Consider the following 26,954-nt stretch of genomic DNA (forward strand, 5'->3'; position numbering starts at 1 on the left):
TACGCTTCTGACATCTCATCAGTTCCAGAGAAGACGATGGTGAAAAGAAAGACCCTGAAACTACAATGAGTGAGAGCAAGTGATGGGTGAAAGAGAAAGTGGGCACACACAAAGATGAAAAGAACAACTCTTTTTTCCTATGACTTGCTGAAAGGATGATATGGGGTTATCTATACAATCCTTCCCAGAATTTATGGAAGTTTATGAAAGGCATGGCAGTGACAACCAAAACCAACATTCTCTTCATTGCAGGAAAATATTTTGCTGCAGTCCTATATGTTTAATTTTCAAGACTTTCTGTTACATGAGATGAAGCATCAATTGTCTGAAGTGTCTCCATGTATCCCTGTTTTTGCCAGCTGGCAAACAGTGACTCAAGAATACCAGATGGCCTGTGTCAAATTGTGCAGCTGACACAAAGGCAAATTGTGGTGCCAAAATACACAGTCTTTTGTAGAAGTAGATCTGAGATCCAAGAAACAATGCACAGGTTCCTGGTAGCTGAACAGATCTAGCACAGGCTGAGATATCTGCATTCATTTTAGCAATACAGGCTGCAGGCACTCCTGGGAAAGAACCATTGCTCTGCTTATAAACATGTTTCTTTGTAGAACATGATCAAATTTTAAGGGCTTTCAGTGCTGCTACTTGACATTTAGACTTTTTCCCACAAGAGACATGTAACTGAGATGATTTTCCATACATCTTGGGTCTATTCAAAAGAAAGGCTAATATTCATGAACTAAAGAAACATTAAACCAAGGTCCCAGCTGAGGTCTAACCAAAGGACAGAAATACATTAACCCCTTCAAAAAAAGAAAAAAAAAAAAAAAAAATCTTCTCGTAACTGACTAAAAACGCCCCTTTGCATGACTAACCTTTAAGCCAGGAGAGATATGACAAGCACCTTTACTGACAATATATTCTCAATGATTTCAAATGAAGTAAATATTCTGGAACAGAATGATAAGAGCCTGAGGCTTGGTTTATGTTAATGTTAGCTACCCACAGAGAGCACCTCTTTTACATATGGTCACAGCTCAGGGAATCTGATCCTTTCCTGGAGTTTGAAATAATATATATTTTTTTTTAGAACAATTTTGCCACATTGAAACATTCTAGTTTCAGAACACCAGGATGTTTAATCAAGAAACATGAACACAAAATCAATTAAACATATCGCAAAGGGTTATTTAAATTAATCAAATCCAAGTTAGCACTTGGTAGCATTCATTTAAAAGGAATAATTCCTTTTGTTAGTCAAATATTTTAATTTTCTTGGGTCATCCTCACCATATTCAGACTGAAGTGAGGAGCCTAATTCTTTACATCTCCTTTTGTAGCCCTAACTTCTGAGAGGTGCAGGACAGAGAAGAAAAACATACATTTTCTGCCCGCAGTTGTGAAAATCTTCCATCAACCTTAAACCAAGAAACTGCAGAGCCCATTCAGTAAAAAGCAATGATTACAGTAATTTCACGATTATAAGCTGCACCATTTTGACTAAAGTTTTGGTCCATAGCCGGAAGTGCGGCTTGAATTCCGGAGCGGTTTATGTATGAACGATTTTCAGAAATTTTCAAACCTGGAAGTGAGAGCCTGCAGCACCCGCAGGTCAAGCCGGAGCCCATGCGGCCCCGGCGACAGGGCAGCGCTGCCAATCTGAGCCCGTGATATTTCTCTGTATTTTTTTCAGTGTCTTCAGTCTTGTGCGGCTGAGTTGCTGCCCTGATCTCTGACTGCCCAAGCGGCTGAGCGGCTGCCCTGCTCTCCACTCGCCCAAGCAGCTGAGTAGCTACCCTACTCTCCGCTCTCCCAAGCGGCTGCCCTGCTCTCCACTCACTCGAGTGGCTGCCCTGCTCTCTACCCGCCCAAGTGGCTGCCCTGCTCTCTGCCCACCCAAGCGGCTGAGTGGCTGCAAGGTTGAGTGGCTGTTTAAAGGCAACGCGGTCCCTTGGAAATGCTTGTAAAATGACCACACTATTGTTAGTATCTTTTTCTGCTCGTAAATAAAACTTGCAGGGTATGCTGCCACAGCTATTGTCTGTATCTTTTTTCACTTGGAAATAATGTTTCCAAGGTCGGTACCTGCCAGTAAACCCCGCGATCCCACGATTCTGTTACTAATTGGCAATTTTGTGAAAGTTGCACACGGATCCTCGCTGCAAACCAAAGTGCAGGCTTACAATCCGGTGCAGCTTATTTATGGAGGAAAAACTAAACATTGCCGACACCCCAGAAGTGCGGCTTATAATCAGTGCGGCTTGTAATCATGAAATTACTGTAATTTAGTATTTCAGAGCGCTGTACTCCCAAATACTGAATAAAAGAAAATGGTGGTAACACTTTTGCGAAGTCCTGATGTCTGGTCTTTTCCTGGTTTGTATCTCGATATTATCTTTTTTCAGGAAAATTAACTGGAAAAGATAAAAATTGCTCTCAAAAGAGCACACTGGAAAGCGAATTAAGCTCACAAAAAAAATTAAGAACAGAGAAAATAGCAAAATATAAGCTCAAAAAGCTTATAATAACATGCGCACTTAAACAGCTGCAGGACCCTTTCTTACTTGAATTTTTGAATTCTACACTGTAATTTTTCTCCTTTATTTAGTAAAAAGTTGAGCAGTCATTCATCTTCCTTGCACTATTTAATAATGTGAGAATGAAATGTCCCATCTTCACTAATGTCACAACTTCTATTTCATCACAAATTTTCTCCAGGGGCAGAAAAACTTTTCCTGATTCAGTTTACTAGGCTACAGAGTAGTTTTACTCCATGCTGATTGAGCAAGAAATCAGTGGAGGTTGCATTTGCATCTCAATGAATCACCTAATTAGCTGCTTTCTAAAAATGAAATCAGTTAATTACACATAACCTTTTCAGTAAGATTAAATGAGAGCAAATTCACTTTGCCAAGAAAATTCTTTATTTTGACCACAGATCACTGCTCTCTTCATTCCATGTATATTTTCTATTATGTACCTATTACTCATCTACTGGAACCATGAATATGAAGGCCATGTAAGCATGAGTATTTATTGTGTGCCCAATCAAAGATTCCAAGCAGGCAGGTCGAGGGATTTCAATGGACCTACACTTACATATCACAGGGCTATTACATGAGGATGATGAAATTAGAGTAGCTTTTCAGCCATTTATAAAAAATTATAACTTACTCACAATTTTAATGATGTATGGAATATATATTCTAGGGACTGTGTACTCCTAAGACACACAGAAGAAAATAAAGTATAACAGCAACATTCCAAATTAAGATATAAGCACAGTACAGCCAGTTTAGTTCCTCCTTCCATGGTATCCTTGTCATTCCAAAAATATCAACCTAACGTATTTCTAGCCTCACTTCTAGGGAGTGTCATCCTTACATTTGACCTTTTGTTGGCATCTGCATTTCTTTCTGCCAGATCACTGTGTATTCCTGGGACAGACTAAACTGAGGAAAACAAGAGTTGGAAACCAGAAATCCAGATTTATTAAGATTACCCCTCAACAAAACACTGCTTTCTGCACAGAAAACATTCTTCCTATGTGCAAAATTTCTAACTTTCTTCTTTTTTTTCTATTTCCTGAGGCTGTATTTGCCTTAATGTTAAAGGACTTTGGTGGTATGTGTTTGTGCAGTACAGAAATTATTTCTGAGGTCTTCAGAACTGTCTAGAATTTATACGGGAAATAGCCCCTACTATAGGTGTAATTCAACCATTAAATAGTGCAATTAGCCATCATCAGTCTTGGTCCATTTGTTTGGAAGTACAATATACATAGGCACAGGGAGAAATCATTCAATTTAGATTCTAAGCAACACTTGTGTTTTCCAATACACTTCTCACATGATTTTTCACTATAATGAAGTTAGTAATACCCTGTTAGTGCCAAAGTGGTCAACTGTAGTTTCAGGGATCTTTCCTAAATGGAGCTGTAACACATTTTTAGAAGGAGTGAAAAATCAGCCTGGATTGAAAAGTGCTTCTACATATAGACTTAGAGAGGATGACATGGATGAAAATTACGTGGAAAGTGCATGTTAAAGGGAACATGGGGGGAAAACTTCAAACAAGATAAATGAGAAAAGTTAATTTACGGAGTTTGGTGACAACACTGTTTGCACTGACTAGTTATACTTTCTCATCTAATTCTCATGCAGTCTTCTCTGACTCTCATGACAAATACATAAACTTTTTATTCTGGATCATCATTAGCATCAGTTCTTCTGACCCATATACCAAAATGTAATTTAAAATTCAAGTGAGGCAGTGTGTGCATTGGTATGCTTACCTGAAAATGAAGTTATTTTGCCTTCATCCAAACAGAAAGGAATAGTCCATTTATATTTTAAATTTGATTAATTTTGACATGTGACACATGCTTGGAAATTGCTGTCTTCATGATTGTAAGTACAGTTTCGGTCCCTTTTAAAACAAAGAGATGCTGACACAACAGTGTAGACCTAAGTTTTGGTGCCAGAAGTAACATGCTACCAGTACACACCCAACCAGTCCCTGAAATCTTTATGTTTTCATTTAGCTTTCTTAGAGATGAGAAATCACGATAAACCTATCAGAGCTACCATCCCTCACCCTTGCCTAGCAGCCTGGGTGATAAAGCTTGTTTTACATTCTGACACAAGACAAATTAGAGTGCACTGTGATCAGGTTTCATGCTCTCCTCTTGCCAAGGAAGTAATTCATCTCTTCATGTTGATTGAGCGATATTGAGTGGTGTGTTGGGAAAGAGGGGAGGAGGATGGAGTCAAAATCATGGGGAGGGAAGGCAAGTAAGAAGAAGAACAGTAGAAAGGATTCTGACTAAGGAATTCAGGGCCTCATAACCAGCTCCAAGTAAAAAAAAAAAAAAAAAAAAAAAAAGCATGATAATGTGTAGAGGCAGAATAAGAGGTAAAGACCTTCTCAAAAATGCATTTCCATTCATTAAAAATTTAATGTTTCTAGAAACAGATTAATCCAGATAATGAAGGGGAAGAAATAAAAAGATGCAATTATATAAGCACATACTATCCAGACTTACATATAAGTAAGAAAAAGATGTCTGAATTGCTTGAAAAATGAGCCTGAGAAAGGACTCATCTAACTTACCTTTATTCAAACCATGCTATGAACAGCTGCCAAATGAGTAAGGGTATGGCACCATAACTAGGTACCATGGACACCACCTCTAATTTCACTGGAAATTATGAACAATTTACCATTTACAGCCTTGATTATTTTATCACCCCCAAAAGTGATGTGTCCATACTCTTCTTTGTCATCTATATTTTAGAAGTGCACAAACGTACTTTACCAGATTATGCAGAGCTCAACTTACTTCACACATTACAAAGTATTTTGAGTCACGTTTCCTCAGCTTTCAAGACACATTGAAACACAGACAATTAAAAATTGAGAATTTTTTTTCCTTCATATTGCAAGTCTCACTTAAGGTAACAAGTTTAGTTAAAAGAAATGCAAATACATAGTATGCAATAAAATAATAAAAACAAACTGGCCCTCTAATCACTCCTTAAGAAATGTATTATCCTGGCATTAGGATGAAGTTAGAGGACAACAGAAAGTGGTTAGTAACCCTTCAATCATACTCTTCCTGTGAACACAGAATTTGCTCATACTGACCTGGTAAGACAATACATAAAAAGCTATCATTTATTTCCACAACATCTATTCTGTTTTACAATCCAGACAGTGTTCTGATCACAGAGCTAAAAATTTTTCAGTAAGCTTTGAAAAATTTAATGACATTTTTATTGTGCTGCAAGAGTGAGAATTTTAAGATTGTAAATTTTTATATCATTCAAAGGGATATTTTAAGTATGACATGCTTATTTTCTTCCCCCAAATATTACTTCATCATGTATCTCTCATATTTTGGCAGTGATTCTATGAAATTTGGCAGCATCAGTACATCATGAAGCCTCATGGTAAAGGTGCATCCCTTGGAAACTGCTAAGGTTAAATCTGTTTCATTACTGAAATACACAATACAGCACATCTGAAGTCTTTCATGGCTGTTACTAATACCATCAATCAATCTGCAAACAAGATTTTGAGATATGCAAATATATAACTTTGTGACACAAAAACCCTAAGAAAAAATACAAGCTTAGCTTTTCTTAAAGTTTATCTGCCTTTATAGGTTGTGTAATAATGCAAATGAAATACTGAAGTATATTCTTATTACTCACTTTGTATACAACTACTGCTTAGGAGAAAGAAAAAAACTCTCAGAAATTATAAAATATCTAATTTTTATTATTTAATTCTTCTTAGGTTAAAAAATTAGACTTCTCTCAGTTTAAAATCACATTTGTCCTTGTCTATTAGTAAAACAAAAAGTAATTCTATTTTATGTTTACCAAAAATTATTTCACTCTTGAACACAGCACCGTTTTCATATTATTAGATATTTTATTAATACCAATTACCTTCTATAATCTCTGTACTGCTTGTCAAAAACATACTAATAAGCAAGAAGATTCAGTCACATTACTCTTTCAAGAATATTAATTTCATTCCATCTTCAAAGCATATTCCTGGATTTGTCATCTTTATCCCTTGTGCATAAGATGATTAATTTTCAATAACACTAGCACCAATAACAATAACTGAAAATTTGATTTGCATTGTGTCATAAATCTAAACTGACTCACAAATACCCTTTAAAGAAGTCTAGTAATAAGTTTCTCAGATTGTAATTTATTTAAATGGAGCCCTAAGTAATTTATCAGAAGACACATATGCAACAACCGCTTTCCTTTGAGAAAAAAATCAGAAAATTATTCATAAAGGAGATGATAAAATTCTTGAACTTACTCATTATATTTATTATTTCTGATATTTTGTCAGGAAATAAATAAGTACAGTAATTTCACGATTATAAGCAGCACCTGATTATAAGCCGCACTTCCGGGTGTTGGCAACATTTCATTCTTTGTCCATATATAAGCCGCACCAGATTATAAACCGCACTTTTGTTCGCAGTGAGGATGCTCGCTCGAACCAATTTGTAACAAAGTAACCAATTCGTAACAATCATGTGATCGTGGGTTTTACTGGTAGGTGATCAATTCGCAAGCTCCACTCCCCCCATGCTACTGGAGGGAGAGGGAGCCCGGTCTGCTGCCAGCGGGAGAGGGAGCCCAGCCCGGTGCCGGTGGGAGCCCGCCTCCCCTTGCTGCGCAACAGAGTAACCAATCTGTAAAAATCGCCCGATCGCGGGTTTTACTGGCAGGTGCTCAATTTGCAAACTCGGTTCAGCCCACGGCTCGCACTTCTGGGTGGGCAAATTTCTGAACTTCGTTCATATATTGGTTGCTCCGGAGTATAAACTGCACTTCCGGGTTCGGACCAAAATTTTAGTCAAAAGGGTGTGGCTTATAATCGTGAAATTGCTGTAACTTCACATCCCAAACTGAACTTATATGAGCAATTACAAGTTAATTCTGTTTTAGTTTCATCCATAAGTCACATCATATTTTCCTTTACACAGCTGGGTCTTTTTTTGGAACTACCTAATCTCTAGCTCATCTGGAAATCAAATTATGATGTTTTTATACTACACACATACATGTATATGTATATGTATATGTATATGTATATGTATATGTATATGTATATGTATATGTGTATACATATATATCATTTGCAATCCATGATGTTTGGAAAGCACATAAGCCTTCCAAAATGGGACAAATAACATTAAATGTCTTTGTAAATCAAACAAACAAAGCTAACATTTCAAACAGTATGCTTTTCCATAAAACTTGTCCTTTTTTATGCAGTATTGTTTTTACAGAATCTCAAATTTCAAAATTGATAAAAGAATATAAACCATTTCCAGTAAATACGAAGTAATTATGAAGTAAATATGAAGGGGGTTTAAAAGGGGGCTTAAAATTAATTTTTAATAATTATTTGTAGTAACAAATAACTAGGACTTGAATATTCAAGAATAATACAATAATACTGGGAATAGAGCCAACTGTACTGTCCAAGGTCAATTTTTAATTAGTCACCCTCAAATTAGTACTTTTAATGTAATTTTGTAGGTAGCTGAAATGAACAGCAGATATTAAATAGCTTGCGATGGGTTACATACAGCCATGCTGTAATATATTGAATGCTCTCCAAATCTCTAGCTTTATTTCCACTGGGATAGATTTTTAAGAGCATAAATGAGGGAAATCCATGTTTGCTTTTCAATTTTTAATTTAGTCCAGAAAATAAGTTATCAGAAAAGTCAAATAAACACTTTTTATCAACTAAGAGACAAATAAAAATTTTTCACCAGAGATAATAAATACAAAGTGATTCCCTATGTTAAAGAGGTATGCTTAGGAAGTTTGAATGTTAATGATGGAGTATAATAATTTGAAAATTATAAATGCTGTTTCACTGTAACACAACATATTGAAGAGTAGTAGGGTGTATTAAATGAAGAACAAAAATTTTGACTGAAGCAGAAAACTAAAATATCATCATAAAGTTCATGCAGAGTAAAGCATTCTCCTCAGGTGGGTCTGGCAATGGGATGCAGGAAAAGAGAATGGATACACTCATGCAGCTCTTTTTCAAATTGTGCACACGGTTTGTTTCTTTCCAGTATATATTTTTAGTATAAACCCTATACACATAACAATATAACTCCTAATTAATTTTATTTTTGAATCGTCCATGTACTTTCTAGAATTCCTCTTTTATTTTCATTATAAGCAAAGAATTTTTGAAACAGTTTTAAGCTTATGATGAAAGCAAAATACAGTAATTTCACGATTAAAAGCCGCACTGAGTATAAGCCGCACTTCTGGGTTTCAGCAACTTTTGTTTTTTTGTCCATATATAAGCCGCACCTGATTATAAGCCGCAGGTTACAATACAGAGTGTGATAAAAGGTATCTGTTCTATCACCATCTGTTGAGGGTGGGGACAGTGATCCTTATCTCAATGGCAGATAATCTGCTAATGGGCCATCCATTGAAACCAGGCAGGGCATTGTTCTTTATCTTTTCACACCCCATCCTTCCTCCAGGGAGTCATTGTCTGCTAATGGCCCATTGAGTCCCACTGTGTGACTGATAAAATTACTGCATCCCATTGAAAGTTGCTCCAGCCAGGGGGAAGAGCCCAACATTTCTTACCAAGATAAAAACAGAGGGTTTGGGACACTAAGGTAGCCCCTTTCTCCACTGGACTCCAGAGGAAAACTGGATTTCTCCACATCACCACAGACCTCCAGAGGGAAACTGCACCTTGTACAGGAGCACTGCTCCAACTGAGCCACATCTGTCACTGCAGGAGGATGCAGCCACCATTTAATGGGACTGCTACCAACACCCTGCCTGACGGGGTGCCAGGTTGTACTCTGACTTTGTCAGGGTTTGGAGTTTGTTTCTTTGTAGTACTGTATTTCTATTTTGATTTCCCTAGAAAAGAACTGTTATTCCTAATTTCCATATTTTTGCCTGAAAGGCCCTTGATTTCCAAATTATAAAAATTTGGAGAGAGGGGGTTTACATTCTCCATTTCAAAGAGAAGTTCCTGCCTTTCTCAGCAGACACCTGTCCTCCAAACTAAAACAGCAACTTTTCATTCTTTGTCCATATATAAGCCGCACCTGATTATAAGCCGCACTTTGGGTTCGGACCAAAATTTTAGTCAAAATGGTGCGGCTTATAATCGTGAAATTACTGTACTTCTATTTATTTCACTAAGCAAGAACATCTTACAAGCTTCTGAGATGTTCAAAGCTAATGAAACTGCAGATCAATAGGATTAGAAATGTGAGTCCCAATCATTGTGATCTGTAGAGCAGTAAACTCTAAGGCTATTTCTCAAACTTCTAATAATCAGATTCTTCCTGCCCTTGCATCTCCTAAAATAGCAAGGTGGAAAATAGAGTGAATTTTTAAAAATTAGACTAGTTTCAGAGTAGTTTAATGAAAAATTATGGGTAAGGAAGAATGTTTTGTATGTCACACTCCAAAAAATAAAAAAAGACATTGGATGAAACAAATTTCCTTAAGAATGCTCTCTGAATGTTGGTATCAGCCTTTCCGAAGGATTACCTTTTTTTCAGCTCAGTAAAATCTGAGTGAGTTCTGAAATTCCATCAGACTGCATACGCATTTGCTCTCGACTGTGAAAACAAATCTAAAAGGAGAAATACAAAGATTTGGATAGCTGCCTCATGGTAATGACGTGCTGAGAATGCATTCATTAGTCAGTCTTTCTCAAATACATTCAAGTAAAGAATAAAACATAATCTACAGTAACTGCTAATGCATTTGCAATAGCAGTATTAGAACGAATACTTACAAAAGATATTAGAATAATGGCAAACTTCTTTGACCCAATTAAGGAAAGTTTTACTGCAAAATTTCCATGGAGATCCTTGGTTGCAGTACTTTTCTGCTTTCTCAATCAAATGTGACCTTTGAAAATCTGCCTTTATTAATTTTAAATTACTGGGTCATTCAGATGCCACAATATTAATTAAATGGGGTATGTATGCAAACCAAACCAAATTTTTTAGTGTCACCTCCAGTGCCTGAATATAACTCTGAAAGTCATCAGTGAAAAGCTAAAAAGCCCTTGCACGTGGCATAATCTTGTAAGTACTTGCCTACTCCAGTTCCAAGCATGAAACAGAGACAGATACAAAAACCTTCAAATTTCACATGCTTGTTTTACATTCAGAATTTTTTTCCTGCATGTGGATTGTACTATCCAAATACCAATGCGTTTTGCATCTTTGCTTGAACTTCAAAATACTGAAGCACTAAGTGAAATTATTTCCGTTGAACACATTTTTAATGAGTCCACATGTATGCACAAGCAGTTGTGTCATTTTGTAGAACCATCCCAGTTGTTGATGGCACATTTCAAAAGCAATTTTTTGACTAAACAAGAATTCCACTTTACCAAATGATACGTAGATATGATATTTTTATATTTCTGGCCACTAACATGAGATATGACTATAGTCTTTTTGTTAATATTTGTAGGATTCTTGAAAAGATCACTCACTGCATTTATAAAGACCTGTCCTATTTGACTTTTTTGAGATCATAAATATAATAAAATCTCCTTTAAAATGAAATAGGAATATATAACTGACAAAAAAGAGCCCCACTACTCTCAGCAAGATTTAAGCTTCAATTATTATTTCAGTTGTATAATTCCTCAGTGACCTTTCCTCAAAATGCATCAAGATATGAAGTATTCCATCTTTGTGCTATTTCAAGATTTTTCATCAAGCATCTACAGAATAACTGAGTCACTACCAGCATGAGCACTGTTTACTCACTCCATGATTTTTAAGACATTCAAATAATAAGACTCTTCCTTTCCAGTTGTGTTTTCCCCTGTAATTCCCCTGTAGTTCTTAATAAGGGGCAATAGTCAATGTGCAATCAAAAAAAAACATGAAAAAGGTCTTATCAAGTCAACGGGGAACACGAATTGCAAAGACAATGAGTATAAATAAGGGAGTATAAAAAATGCAAGTGTCATACTGTGCAACCTGTTCCTATGAATAAAAATCATGGGATCTGAACATCATTTTCAAAAATTTTACTCAATTTTATTATGATGTAAGTGAAACAACAAAAGGCATAATTAATTTTAAAAAAATAATAATTTACTCTGAAGCTCCACAGAAAGCTCCAAACATATAGAATCATATACAAAAATTGGTTTTAAAAAAACTGTCTAAAATGCCAAGTAAGTACAGAAAGTATTTTGGGAAGTCTTGTCAGTAAGAATACCAAAACATAGATGTGAGGAGAAGATGAAGCATTTTCAAGTAGCACTAAAGCTTGCTGCTTTTTGAGTCATCATCTACTCAAAAAATGATTCATAAGGACATATCCTTACTGCCCTCTACAGTAAAATACTTCCTACACAAACACAAAAATATCATGCACACGGTACCACACATAGCTACACACAGTTACACATAGCACCACTATTTGACTTATTTTTATTCATAAATAGAAGTTTGCTTACTAAAGGATTTTCAGTCATTGTATATTACTAGCCACAGCATCTAATCTCACTTGCATTTGTTGGACAAAATCAAATGATAAGCATGCAGGTCTCACTCCAGAGGCAGAAAGTCTGTAAAATCACTTCTCAGGATCAGTTGAGTTATGCACACATTTTGTGTGATGGACAATGAACTCAAAGAGACTAAGGGTATTCTTTATTGCCATGGAAACAGATCTAGTTTCTCTTTTCTCCTGTTTGTAATATAACCTTGAAAGTGACCATCATCTCTCAAAAGTCTCATATTTCTTTTCTTCATTCATAAACACAGGATGTTTTCAACAGCTGCATGGTTAGTATTTATGCAAATTCTATCTCAGAGAAATTGCTCTGTCTTAAGGAAAAATACCCAACTCCCCATCCCAACCCACCTCCCCACCTCCCCCAAAAAAAGTAAAAAAAAAAAGTTAAAAAAAAGTCAAAGGATTGTATCCATTCAGTCATTCAGTGACAGGACTTAATAACCCAAAACGATATAGCAATTTGCTGGTTAACCACCAATTCTCTCCCAAAGATATATTCAATATTAAATATCCAGAACTGTAATATCAAAACTTTTCAACCCCAAATTAAAGTAGACGTACTTTGACACTTACAAGGCAATTTAACACAAACTGGGAATACACTTGCCATCAGCAATCCACACTGGAGATTTGTGCATCTACAGCTTGTTACTTCCTACTGCAAAGTAGTATACAGGTAAGTTCAGTGCTTAGCTGGTAAGTGAAAAACAAGTCTATAAACCTCATTCAGCTTCATAGTTCCATTTTGCCAATTTATGCAGATAAATCAGCTCAACCCCACTGACTGTGAGATTCAATAAATTTCTTTCTTTGGAAGATATAAGCCTTTAGAATCTGCTTCATTATTTACAAAAACATCACTAATAGGTGTTCTTGTCAGAGGTGTAGACTGTCACTTTTATATGATGAGATTTGTTGTCTCCAGTAGAAGGTGTAACAGCTTGGGACTGCAGGCATGCAAGGATACAAATGTCAAAAACCCTAGATACAAATGGCTACCTGCAGCTTGCTTATATAGTAGAAGCAGTAGATAGTAATTATAATTGGAGCTCCAATCAGGTTTCATACATGTGACAGAATTTACAATCAGCACTGAGAACTATTCTCCACTCAGACCATATGACTCAGTCAGGTTTTGTTCTAAATAACATATTTTTCTGTCTCCCAGTTTCACAAACACTACATATGGTGATAACTGGTTTTCTTTCTCTGGTTATGCATTTATGACCCATTAAATCAGATTTCAAAAGTTATCCATGTTCACAAGTATTTAGAGAAGTAGACTTCTCTGAAAAGTGAGTCAGTAGTCTGACTATCATCAGAATCAATGGCATTTAGGCAACTTTTTGCCTAAGGTTGTTTAAATAATAACAGGTGTTCATTTCCATACTTAAAACATTGACATGTGACTGAAAATTTGTCTTCTGTTGGAGGTGTGAGAGAAAAAAAGGGAGGAGGCCACCAAGAGGAGCAGAGGGATTCACCACCTCTCGCATGAGGAAAGGCTGACAGAACGAGATTTTTCAGCCTGGAAATAGAAGACTTACTGGTGACCTAATTGTAGCTTTTCAGTCAGTACCTGAAGGGAGCATACAAGAAATATGGACAGGGCTCATTTACAAGGACGAGGAGAAATGGCTTGAAACTGAAAGAGAGGAGATTTAGATCAGATATTAGGAAGAATTTCCTATCTGTGATGGTGGTGAGACACTAGAACAGGTTGCCCAGTGAAGTTGTGGATGCCCTGTCCCTGGAAGTGTTTAAAGCCAGGTTGGATGGGGCTCTGAGCAATCTGGTCTAGTGGAACATACCACCACCCAGGACAGAGGGGTTGAAACTACCACTTGATCTCTCTTCCAATCCAAGCTCTATGATCCTGTAATTTTAAAGAGGAAATGGAAATCCACTGAGAAGCATCAATCAGTAAGTCACTCCCCAAAGAAAGGAAAGTCTGAAAACAGTATAGCTTGTGATGTCACCAGGAATTTACCTTTTCTCATTTCTAGTTTTTCTTTCCCATGTAGAGGTGTTGAATTGGTTGCAGACAATAAGCACATGCATACATATGTAAGCACAGCCAGGATACCCTTGAGAAATAGTTAAAGTTGGTAGAAGTGTTATTCCAGTATTAATTAGCATTCTCCCCTATTTAGAAATACGATTATTTTCACAGAAGAGAAAAGCATATGTGTTTATTTTTCCCATCACAATTCAATACACACACACACACACATATTTGTGACTCCTAATGCCATCAATAGACTACGTTGTTTTTAGTGTTATAAAACCACAGAACTCTAATCAGTACTGGTTAGTGATTAGTACTGGTTAACATTCCTATCAACTTTCACTGCTTATCAAAATGCCTGCCCTTCCTCTCCTATCAGTATTATTTTTACTTACTGGTACCAAAAACCTTGCTGCTTGGCCTGATAAAGCTAATGAGGGACCGCCATATAGAATACAGGTATAATTTATACTTTTGCGTGTGTCTCCGGTAACTTTCTTCTGGGTCTTCAACAAAAATTTCCTTCTCCAAAAGTGTTTCCTTTAAAGAAGTGTGGATAATTTTTACAAGCCCTTTTGATTTCCATCTAGAGTCAAGATCTACGCTAGGTAGGGAATTTAATCTATTTTTATTTGAATTATCTGGAGTATTCAGAGACTGGAACAATTTGCTTCAAACTAAGGCAACAGTATGACTACTATACTTAGGGAAAAAAGAAAACAAATAACATACTCACATTGTTAGAGACAATAGAGTTCCATAGAGTTCCATAAAGTTAATTTACTCCTACCCCGTCCATGCAGGTTTACTGTCTATGGTAGATATTCTTCCTCATTCTTTGTTCTTTCTTGGTTTTAAATGTCAATATGAGTAAAGAAAATGTATTGAAAACTTTGATTCTCTTTTCTGCTTCACACAAACATTTGCTTTAGTGGTTCCAAGAAAATAAAGTAAAAGATACTAAGTTCCTATGCTTTATGTTTTTAGAAAATTCTAGATATATATTCTGTGGCTAACATCTTTAGCTTAGCAAGAGATTTATGTTGTAACAAGGAGAGCACTTTTCAAGACTTCGTCCATCTATATTTCAGTGGATAGATATTTCTCATATTTAATAGGCCTTTGCTCAAAAGCTGAAGTTATTCCAGCAAGACTCCTGCCTCCATACATACATTCCTAAACTGCCATTACCACGAATTTCATCTTTTATTTCCTTGCACATTGTACCAGTTTTCTGCCTGCACCTGTTTTTCTTCAGGACATCAATCTATCTCCAGTATTTCTGCTTGTACTCTTGTATAAAATGTGTTCGTAGTTTGGCATATTGACATCACTGACATTACTGAAAATCAGTCACAGAAAGTCACCATTATTTTACTTGGTCTCATTTGTCTAACCTTCAAATTATCTGAATGAAACAAGCAAAACTTTAAACATGATGAAAACATCATAAATCTCAAAGAATTAATGGGAAATTATCAACTCCCTTCAGTTCTGTCAATTGTATAAAGGGAATGTGAACTCACTCATGTTTCCTCATTCATAGTGCAAGTGAGCTGATGAAATAATAAAGAATTTCAATCATGTACTAAATACCAGAGAGAGTTTTATAATTATCTGCCATCTATTTTTTTCTTTTACTTGCTACAAGTACCTCCTTTCTTCGTTTATGTTTATAAATTTTGCATATCGGCATCTTTGATCGTGCATTGACTTATAAACATTCAAGATTTAACAAACCAAGATATGAGGGCTGTTAAAATATAAAACTAATTCCAATTATTTTATTTCCATTTCATGCGTTTACATTATTTTGTAGGTCTGACTTGGGAGAATGCCTGAAGATGAATGTTAAAGACACACGAAAATAATATTATATCCTGAGTTACGTGGAATTACTTCTCTGTTCTCCTCATGGCTTTGTATTTGAGTTTATAGTAGAGTTATGATCATGAAAGATTTCAAAACACACTTAACTCTCTTTTCACAAGAAATGCAAATTTGAGCATCCTGTCTTGTCATCATACATGCAAAAGAAAACCCAAAACCCCACAAACAACACCAAAACTGAAGCCCCGACATACTAAAAATCTTCAGAAAAGACTGGTAAACATATAAATACAATGAAACATTTTTACTTATTTATATGTGAGAAGTTTCAGACTTGCAAGAATGAAGTTAGCAGGGACTTTTTTACTTTTTAGGTGAGATAACATGAATTGCCATTAACTGGGTCTCATTTATTTGTTGTGACACCTAAAACCTCAACTCTGGTTTTGCTGAACAAATTTGAATTTTAGCTACAGAAGCATCCCTCCACCTCTCCTCCCCCCCCAAAAAAGGTGACCCCTTTCTATCTGATAATACTTGCAATTATGATACTTCAGATGCTTTGACACTACCTAGAAAGTCTGGCCATGACTATAATGGTTGTTAATGAAAACAATCCACACAATTATAATAATATATATAATAATATATTATAACAATTATAACCTGATAAAAATCTAGACATATTACACAACTATCTTTAAGAAGGGAAGTTTCATAGAAGAGTCCAAGAAATGTGAAACACGGGAAGGTAATTTTTCTCCTAAAACTGCCTTCTCCTTCCATCACCTCTGATTTTATGGACTTTTAGACCAACACCACTTTTCAAAATTATTTCCATTCCAGGAACAAGACTTCATGTATTTTGTGGAGAAAAGGGGGAGCTTTCTATGCACCTCGGACTGGTGTCCCATAGGAAACTTATTGCATATTCCCTTTATCTTTGTTTGTCTGGAAAAGTAGCACAGATTGCATTGACTGATGCTCACAGCATACCTTTGATCTCAATGAAAATTTAGCACTCATACTTAGCACTCACATCCATGAGCCAGTGAAAAGGAGAGGGAAAGTAGACATAAAGAAATGCCATTGAAACAAGTCAAAATTGTGTCTCTAATCAAATATTTCCCATGGACATAAGGCAGCTATTAGGTGGTTTGGTGAAAGCCCGGGATGCTTCACAAAAGCCCTCTAACTCCAACAGTGCAAATGAGGTTAATGGACTCATTTTCACTCTGTGATTCACTTCCTCTGTTCTTTGTTTTACGCAGATAATTGGAAACAACAAAGAAACATTATTCTCTAGAGCTTAGTAGGGAAGGGAAGTTCATTTCTTTCCAAAAACACAAGTTTAAAAGAAGAAAAAGAAGGAAAATAAAACCAGTGGGCAGAAAATAATAGTTATACAGAAGGGTAATAGGCAATTAGCACCCACCTTCCCACATTCAAAAAATCTACAGAAATGGCTCATCTTACACAGCTTTCCTTAACTCTTTAGGCTTGAATAAAACATCACTACTGTCTGTCCCTTGGGAGGATCTCAGTATCGCTGGGGTATGGCATTGGAGAGGCACAAAGCAAGGGGAAAAAAAGACTTTAACGGTACTGAACATAATACTCTCTGACAGAGTATTATATACTTGCAGTTTTTCAAAAAAGTCATGAAAGTTAGTTCTATGAGCAGAAGTCAAAAATATTCCACATCTCCTTTATTCAAATCTTATTGCATGTGCTGTAAAAATCTGGCTCTGCTGTACTGCAGTGTTGAAATGCAACTTCTAAATTTTTTCTTCAGCGAAGACAATAACATTACCTATAGTATATATTTGTTGTATTGACATCAGGAAACAGGAAAATAAAGAGGTTCACTTATTTTGGAAACAGAGAAAGTTTGGAGAACAAAACACTTGCATACATATAGCAGCTCCTTCAAAGATGAAGTAGGTCATCAAAGAGTGATCAGAGCATACTACAAATGCTGTACAACCTCTCCAAACACAAATTCAATGGACTGAGCTTTCTCACTATTTTGAAAGGTCAAGAAATATAGTTGTGGGATTGGATGAATATCATAACACTGCTATCTTTAAATGCCATCATTTAACTTCTGCATCTGTTATATATATTTGTATTTCATAATACAAAGGTTTAACAGCGTAAGTATCTGTAACTATCATATTCAATTCTTTAGCAAAGAAATTTAGATTCATTTTACCAATGAAAACATATCGTTACCAAAGAATTGATAATTATTTCTGCTAGCCATCCAGCATTGTGCAGATGGCTACTGCCCTCTGAATTCAAGAAGTTATCATTTCCTAACCAACTATGTGCATTTGCAGCAAAGAAGTGTTTGATGTTTTCTTATCTGAACTTATTCCTAAGGAAACTAATGAAAATACCTTTGATGACCACGTGACGCAAATGTTTGAGGCTCCCCACTATCCTCCTTTTCTACATCCTCTTGCAAATGTTATTTATTAAAAGCCATGACATGGAGTGCTTCTAAAGACAAGTGAGGAGGAACGTACATTTGGAGTTAATAGAAAAAAAATACCTTTGCCTTATAAGATGCAGATAGTGAATATAAAGATTAGGTTTCTAACATGCATCCAAAAGACTGTCTTAAAGTTGCAGCCTTTAATATATTATGTATATATATGTAAATAAAGAACATACATTTACATAGAAATACTAATGTGGGAACTTAATATTATAAATGGGTTCTATAAATTAAGCTTTCTCAGATTCACAGCTTCTAACAATTAATGTGAGTAGCTGTAGTGTTGCAAGTGCAGATTTTGAAATAAACTTGGGATATGAAGGTTAGGACACCACTGTTTTTTTGACATACCTTTAGAAGGCCTTTCAGAGAATGAAAGATACTAAGAAAAAACAAATGCCCCATAGTTTGTGTAACAGGACCGTGTATTTGCATGAACAGATGTGGGAATGAGACTTCAGGGAATTCATGATTGACTTCCATATCCCACTAGAACAACATCTACACGCATTTTTGGTTTTTATGGAAAAATTGTGGAATGTTAAAGTAATGGTCAGCAATCACAAATCAGTCTGATTTCATAGTCCAACTGAAATTTCAACAAATGAACCTGACTTTTGACCAAGAAATGGTATAAAAGCTAGCTGGAGAAACAAGACAATATATCCTCCAAAGACAAAGAAACGGAGGTAAAAGACATTTCAAAAGAAATCAGTCAATCAATCTCTCCCCAGAAATGTAATAGTGATCTGGGGATTTTACCTATCAAAATTACCAGAATTTAACCCTTGATGTATTATGTACAGCATTTCTTCTCATTGTCTCCTCTGTGTGCTTAATAAAACAACTTCATTTAATTAGTGTCACAGACTGTTCTGACAAATTTAACATACTATGTTTTGACAACAAAATAATTTTCACACTTTAACATGTGGAAACTGGCTATACTAGAACTCTTATTTGAGGCAATGGTTGAAAAATACCAGTATTAGCTGAACTAAGGATATTGGAAACTATGCAAGTAACAGCAACAGGAATCTTAAATCTCATGACAGACTAACTTGGAAAACAATGAAGTGAAGATAACCTTGAAATCACTGCTTTCCCTTTCTACTTAGAGTACAGTAATTTCACGAATACAAGCCGCACCAATTTGACTAAGATTTTGCTCCTAAACCGGAAATGCGGCCAATAATCAGGAGCGGCTAATACAACCTCAGAAGTGCCTGCCAGAGTGCTGAGCCGAGCAGCTGCAAAGTTGGCATTTTGCGATTGTTACAAATCGCTACTCTGTTGCACCGCGGGTGGAGCCTGGCTGCCTGTAGGCAGCACGGGGGGCGGGGAGAGAGGCGGGAGAGCTCTCTTTCCTCCTCTGCCACAGCCCAGGGGAGAGACGGGGGGGGGCCCGACGCCGCCATTGCCGCAGTTCGGGGAGGAGAGGGGGGACCCGGGCCGCCCCTACCGCGGCCCGGGGGGGGGGGGGAAGCCCGCGTCGCCATTGCTGCGGCTCGGGGAGCCGACGGGAGCACCGCGCTACCATTGCTGCGGCCCAGGGAGCCGACGGGAGCCCCGCGCTGCCATTGCTGTGGCCCAGGGAGGGGGGGGGAAGCGCGCGCCGCCATTGCTGCGGCCTGGGGAGGGGGGAGAAGCGCGCGCCGCCATTGCTGTGGCTCGGGGAGCCGACAGGAGCCCCGCGCAAGCCATTGCTGTGGCCCAGGGAGCCGACGGGAGCCCCGCGCAGCCATTGCCGCGGCTCGGGGAGCCGACGGGGTGCTTTGTCCCCGCCCGCCGCTGCTGCGGCAGGAGCAGGGAAACTCCGTCCCTGCCCGCCGCTGGCGCCACGGGCGCGGGAAAGCTCCGTCCCCGCCCGCCGCCGCTGCCGTAGGAGCAGGGGAAGCTCCGTCCCTGCCTGCCACCGCGGGGCAGCGCCGACCCGGGGTGACCGAGCCCAGTGGCAGCGGCGGCCGGCCCTGAGCTGCAGCACCGGGCTGGGCCACCTGGCCCCGTCAGCAGCCCCTAGCGGGCCGAGCCTGCACAGCCTTAGCTCAGCCAGCAAACCCCGCCCTGCCGCGGTTCTGTTACTAATTGCACGCGGGTCCTCGCTGTGAACGACAGAGCGGCTTATATTCGGGTGCGGCTTATCTATGGACAAAAACCGAAATGTTTGCCAACACTCAGAGATGCGGCTTATACTCAGTGCGGCTTGTATTCGTGAATTTACTGTACTTCATATAACGCTAAATTTTCCATTCCTTGGGTAATGTTAGGACTATTTATAGTATCACATTTATATTTTATATTCATTAGATATACAACTTGTAAGTTTGAAAGAAATAAATTTCTAACACTGATAAACTCAGCTTTTAAAATTTATGTTCACTGTCTGAAGAATTCATGTTCTTAAATGTGATAAATGTGTGGCACGCTTCAAAAGTGCAACTAGTATTTTTTTGGTCAAAAATATTTTTGACACAGAAACACACCTTTTGATATGGAAATTTAAATGCCGATTTTAAAAATCCAAGCGTTTTGATGACCTTTTTTGATTTTCATAAATACTAACACAGAAGACCAAGCACAATAAATAGTGGAGGCACAATTTTTAGTATATGGACTGTCAACAGACAAAAAGTTTAAGGCGTCAATCTATGACAGCTTCTCAATTATCCAGACTCATGACAGTGCTTAAAAATCAGCAAAAAGTTAAGACCTGTCTTGAACAACGATTTTTTTTTCCCCCTCTTCAGGATTTCAAACTCTAAAAATTCAGGTTTATTTCTCCACTTGATGCCTTTTGTTTAAACGATTAACAGTCTCCTTTCTTGGAAATGTTCAGAGATCTGAGATATCACTTTCAGTTAGACTGAAAGTGACATTAAGTTTAGTATTATACTCTTCGATGAGAAGCACCTAGGCTTTTAAACCATAATAAGATCCACAAAAATGAATTACATCCTGAACTCCATTTCACCTGTTATATAGATTAAAAGACAACAGCAATTTAGGCGCATACTTGTTTTGATATTTTTTTACCTCCAAAATAATATTTTTCTCCAGTCTTGACTTGTAGAGGGCTGTTCGTTCGAACAGCTGAAGCTTCATCGCCATCAATGGTGAGGACAGCAAAATTTTCCTTAGTCAGGAATCGAACTTCATGCCACTGCCCATCGTTGAGACCAGAGCCTAAGAAGAACAAAAGACCATTGCAACATTTTACTTACTCCTATTTTTATTATCTCTAAGTGTATTGTATCTCACTTTCCTAGTCTCATTATAAAAAGTTTAATAAAGGCTATTGCAGAAATGAAACAATTTTAGTGGGATAACAAGGTATTGTTATTACAAAGAAATCCACAGGGTATCATAAATACAAGTCTTGGAACTACCAAAGTGTCTATGCTCACAGGCATAATAGTATCTACCTACAGATGTTATCACTCACTTTCCTATCAAAAGGCCATATTCTGCATTTTATCAATAAAGAATATTTCTTAATTGTTTCTATGATCGAGTTCAGAAGGAAAATATATCCATTCATCAATTTAACCAGTCTGAGTAACAGTGCCAAAGGGCACATTATGCACATATTTGGCATATATCAAGTTAGATATTTCCAAGAAAAGCGAAAGGAAAAATAGGAGGGGATAGATGGTGAATTCACAGCTAATTGGGATGTATGGCTACTCACAGAAGAGGAAGGCAGAGGAAGACATTATCACAGAGGAACTTCAAAGCCAGCAAATGTTTGAAAACCCAACAAACTTATGGGAGCTCCATCCTCCAAATACTGGTAGCAGTGAAGCAGATGAAATTGTTCATTCATTCAGAACTTTTAAAATCCACAGAATTGATATACTTCTAATATTGTCTCCAGAAGCTGGCAGAAAGCCAGTTTGCCTCACACATTAAGACCTGACAAAGGGTACTGATTTGTTCTACTCATTTCTGTGCAGATAGGTTATTCTGGGTCAGCATGTAAGAAGCAAATGCTGTAATAATAGCAAACTGCAAGTTTTGGCACCTCTTACAAGCAAAATTTTCTCCACCTAGATAAAATCACATTAGTAAAATTTCATTTGCCAAAATAAACCACAATGCAATGTAACAAGTTGTTTCTAAAATTAAATGGGAAGCAAGATGTCTGCAGAAGTATAATTCAACATAACTTTTCAAAATATCCAAAAGAATGCTATCTTCCATGAACAAAGAACAATAGTCACAGCAGAGAGTTATACCTAAACATTTGATGAATATTTTTTCCTAGTGTTTTCAGATCTTTGCTTAAAATATGAGATCAAGTTGTGAAATAAAATAAGGTGCTCTTCTCATAATATTCTCAGAGAACTCATTAGTTTGAATAAAAGTGGCAGAGGCCTCTTGAAAATGTATGAGTAAGAAATGTTACTACTGAAGCATGTAAGCTTCTTCAATCTAGAGTAAGAACAGATGAAAGACCTAATATACCAAAAATGAGGGAATTTTTCTTTCTGTTTGTAAGCTCTTTCTCTATTTACACTACATTTGAAAAAGAAGAAACTGAGTAATATATAATTATAACCAAGATAAAATTAATTTCCCCTGATAAAAAACTAAGAAAAAAAAAGAAACATTTTTTTATAGACTTCCAAACCAAATTTGTTACATCATGTGCTACTCCAACCGAAGCTTATCAGAACACAGTTAAAACTCCAATTTTCCAGCCTGAGATGACCTAGTACTAAAAGAATCTATTTTACATTTTTTATTGAAGTATTCAATATTACCTTGAACTGAATAACAATGACTAGAGACTTCTGGACAAAATTAAAAATTGGCTATTAAAACACAGGACACAAAACAGCATCATGAGTTGTTCATCACAAAAGGAGGCATATCTAAAACACTCTCTAGAAAGGGGGAAACTGCAGAAACCAACAGACAACAGGATATGAGACAAGAAGGTGCACAGCTGAGCACAGCCAAGGTCCTCAGCAAGGCAGAAAAGGCTCTGCCAGTTCCAAGGGAGAGCAGGAGTAGGGACTAGAGGGGATCTGTGCACTGCAGCAGAGGAATAGCTCAAAAGAGCAGGAGCAGCAGAGTTCTGGTCTTACCCCTGCATCCTCTCTTGGGTGCTGCTCAGGAACAAGATGTAGAAGAGTTGTGACTAAGGAAGTTGAGGTTCAAGAAGGAGGAAGAAAGGCATTATTTTAATGATTGCTCTTTATTTCTCACTACCTAGATCTATTTTAATTGGCAATCAATTAAAATAATTTTCAAGAGCCAAGTCTGTTTTGCTTGCGACTGTAATTGGTACATGATCACCCTGTCCTTATCTCACTCCATTAATTTCTCAGTCCTATTTTCTCCCCTTGCCTTGTTGAGGAATGGGAGTGAGAGAGTGACAACTTGTGGAGCTAAAGACAGATGACTGTATTATGAAATTGGAAATTCACCACATTTCATATAATAAGGCTAAGTTTACCATCCTCACCTCTTGAGGATATGCATTAATAACAGAACGAACTGAAGGTACTAATGAGAAAAGTGTTTGAAGTTAAATATAGCATGAGATGTAAAATACTTCAGTTATTTTAATCTGTACTTTTGTATTTTTTGTTTGTACTGCGCTGCGCTCATGTGCAGTGAGGGGGAAGTCCCCCAAGCTCACCAGCAGCATGCTGAGAAACAGAACATTACAATGACTCAGCGCAAAAAGTAGGTGGAGGGAAGGTGGATCAGCAGAGCAAGTGGCTCTTCTGAGCAGATCGGGAAATGACAGCATGAGGAGAGCTGCAGCTTAAGAGCAAAAATGATTTCATGCATTCTCTCTGTGAGCACAGCATTTAGCAAGATGTACTAAAGGAACATATTGCTGTCTGCAAGTTGCTTGCTAGAGGCATGATTGGAGAAGCATTACTGTTTTCACTGCATTAAAAATATCTGCCCCTACAAGTTGGCATCATTCCCATGTCTGTTCCGGAAAGATGATGACACTGTTTCTGTTTTATGAAATCTTCAGTGTATTGATACAAAATAATAATGAATTAAAGTTGTTTTCCTCTTTGCTACAGGTATTAACCATCCTCATGGAGCTTTGCAGTACGACAGTAATATTATCAACTGTTCGGGTTCAAAGTTGTCACAAAAATTCTTGTGCAATTTTATGTTTGCTTAGAAAAATTATTGGCACATTTTTTCCTGTGGCGTTTACCAATGAATGCTAATGAGAATTGCTCATCAGTACTCAGCAAATACTTACTTTACAGAATTGCACTCCCCCGTCAAAAAACTAAAAGCAGCTTTTATCTCTGCCACTGTTTTTTATCTGATTTTTTATTTATGTCTATTAACAGCAGTAATGTTAACCCTCCTTTATAAATAACACTATGATATGTGTCAGGAACTTAAATTATTATTGGGATATACGATATATTCTTTCTCTCTCTCTATAATGGGGGATAAATTTGTATAGTTGCATGACCTGTTTCTATTGTAATATTTTATTACATGACTCATATATATTGAGGAATTATTTTTGCTTGCTGAGACCTTTCTGTAAATCAAGACTCATTAGTAAGAGTAGATCATGTCTCCTGATAATTAAAGAATTTTTGACTGGAAAGTTTAGGATGGCCTACATCCCAAATGCACAATGATGGTTTCTCATTGCAGTCTAATTCCCTCATCTGAGCTGATATATATATTTATTTGCATTCCTTTTTTTCTTACTCTTTTTTGGTATGCATGGTAAGAGAATAAAAATATATATTGCTGCCACCATAAATTCTCTATTGAGTTTTGGAAAAGATGGTTTCATATGCAAATTAAATATCTTAACGAAATGCATTCTCTCCATGTAAGCTTTCTATTTAAATGACATTATTTTAAAAGTAGGACTTTTGAGTTAGGCACTTTGATCGAACAAGTCGAAACAGATGCTTTGCTTATTACAGACATAGAAGAAGAACTAGATTAAAAAATACCAAAAAAGTACCAGGGTTTAATACATAATGGAGAATTCAGAAAGACAACATCTGGTCGAGTTTTACCTTGGGGAAAACTAAAGTAGCAAAAGTCTCAAATTCTTCTACAGATAACCCTGTGTGACCAAATCTCCCTTCAAAAGGTACTGACCCATGCAGTTACTATCAATGAGGGCTAGCTTATGCAGTATGGTGATGCACATGGATAAAATTCTTCTGAACATAGTGAAATTCTTCTGAAATTCTTCTTGACAGCATAACATCTGCCACATCAGAAGAGAGCCTTGTCTTAATTTTGATATAGGACTGTAATTCAAAATTCAGTTTAGATGTTAAAGAAGAAAACAAGGAAAGAATATTATCTTTATTTCCATTAAGCACTGGAGCAATGCAAGCTATGCAGTTGCATATGGGTCATTAGCTCCCACTTCTGTAGTAATTATTTTGTGTTATAATTTCTTGCATATTCTGCTAGGAGATGAAGCCCTCAATACTCAGCCTGAAGGCAGAGGGAAAGGTTTGTTTGTTACTGCTTTCACTTTAGCCAGACAGAACCACGTTTCAGGATGGTAATTGTAATTGTTATTCCTGGCTAATCCCTCACCAACAATTCTGCTCTAGAATTTCTGACTGTAAGAAAACAAGCCAACAATGTTTTGTTTGAAACATTCAGTTGTGTTCAAATATACTGCAATATATGCCATGAATATTCAATCAGAAAAAAGAAAATCTAATCACCAGATGTAATTACAAGAGTTGTGCTTTTTCTGCATTTAGTTAATTGCAATTTTAAACTGAAAAAGCAAAGCCACAGCTCCTTCTAAAATACTACTATAGTATTCCATTAGTATCTAATAGTAGATACTAATAGTATCTAATAGTAGATAGTTTTCCATTAAGGTATCTAAATATATAATCAGTTTCATGACTTTTGATTCAGAAGTTTTTTTAAGTTTTATTCACTTTTTGCCTATCCCAATCAGCAGCAAGATAAGATAGTAGCAAATTCAGACCTTGAAGGTACAGTAAATTCACGAATACAAGTCGCACTGAGTATAAGCCGCATCTCTGGGTGTTGGCAAATATTTCGTTTTTTGTCCATAAATAAGCCGCACCCGAGTATAAGCCACTCTGTCTTTCACAGTGAGTACCCGCGTGCAACAAAGTTGCCAAATAGTAACCGAACCGCGGCAGGGTGGGGTTTACTGGCTCGACTCGGGCTCTGCAGCCTCGGCCCGCTAGGGGCTGCTGACGGGGCCAGGTAGCCCAGCCCGGCGCTGCCGCTCGGCGGGACCACTGGGGGCCAGCCACCGCTGCCACTGGGCTCGGTCACCAGGGCCTGGCGCTGCCCTGTGGTGGCAGGCAGCGAGGGAGCCCCCCCTGCTCCCGCGGCAGCGGCGGCAGGCGGGGACGGAGCCCCCCGTCGCCTCCCCGAGCCGCAACAGTGGCGGCACGGGTCCCCTGCCGCCTCCCAGATCTGCAGCAGTGGTGGCCCGGGTCCCCCACCGCCTCCCAGAGCCGCAGCAGTGGCGGCCCAGGTCCCCCGCCGC

The 26,954-nt window shown here is 37.5% G+C and overlaps 1 protein-coding gene across 1 annotated transcript in view; it reads right to left on the reverse strand.

Annotated features, from left to right (window-relative positions):
- CNTNAP2 (contactin associated protein 2) overlaps positions 1 to 26,954 on the reverse strand; it is a 1,181,910-nt gene that overhangs the window by 486,773 nt on the left and 668,183 nt on the right. Inside the window, 1 exon segment of the mRNA XM_033052691.1 lies at positions 21,476 to 21,625. Within this exon segment, the coding sequence (XP_032908582.1) occupies positions 21,476 to 21,625 (150 nt within the window).

The sequence above is a fragment of the Catharus ustulatus genome, chromosome 1 (genome assembly GCF_009819885.2).
Source record: "Catharus ustulatus isolate bCatUst1 chromosome 1, bCatUst1.pri.v2, whole genome shotgun sequence".
In the NCBI taxonomy this organism is placed as follows: domain Eukaryota; kingdom Metazoa; phylum Chordata; class Aves; order Passeriformes; family Turdidae; genus Catharus; species Catharus ustulatus.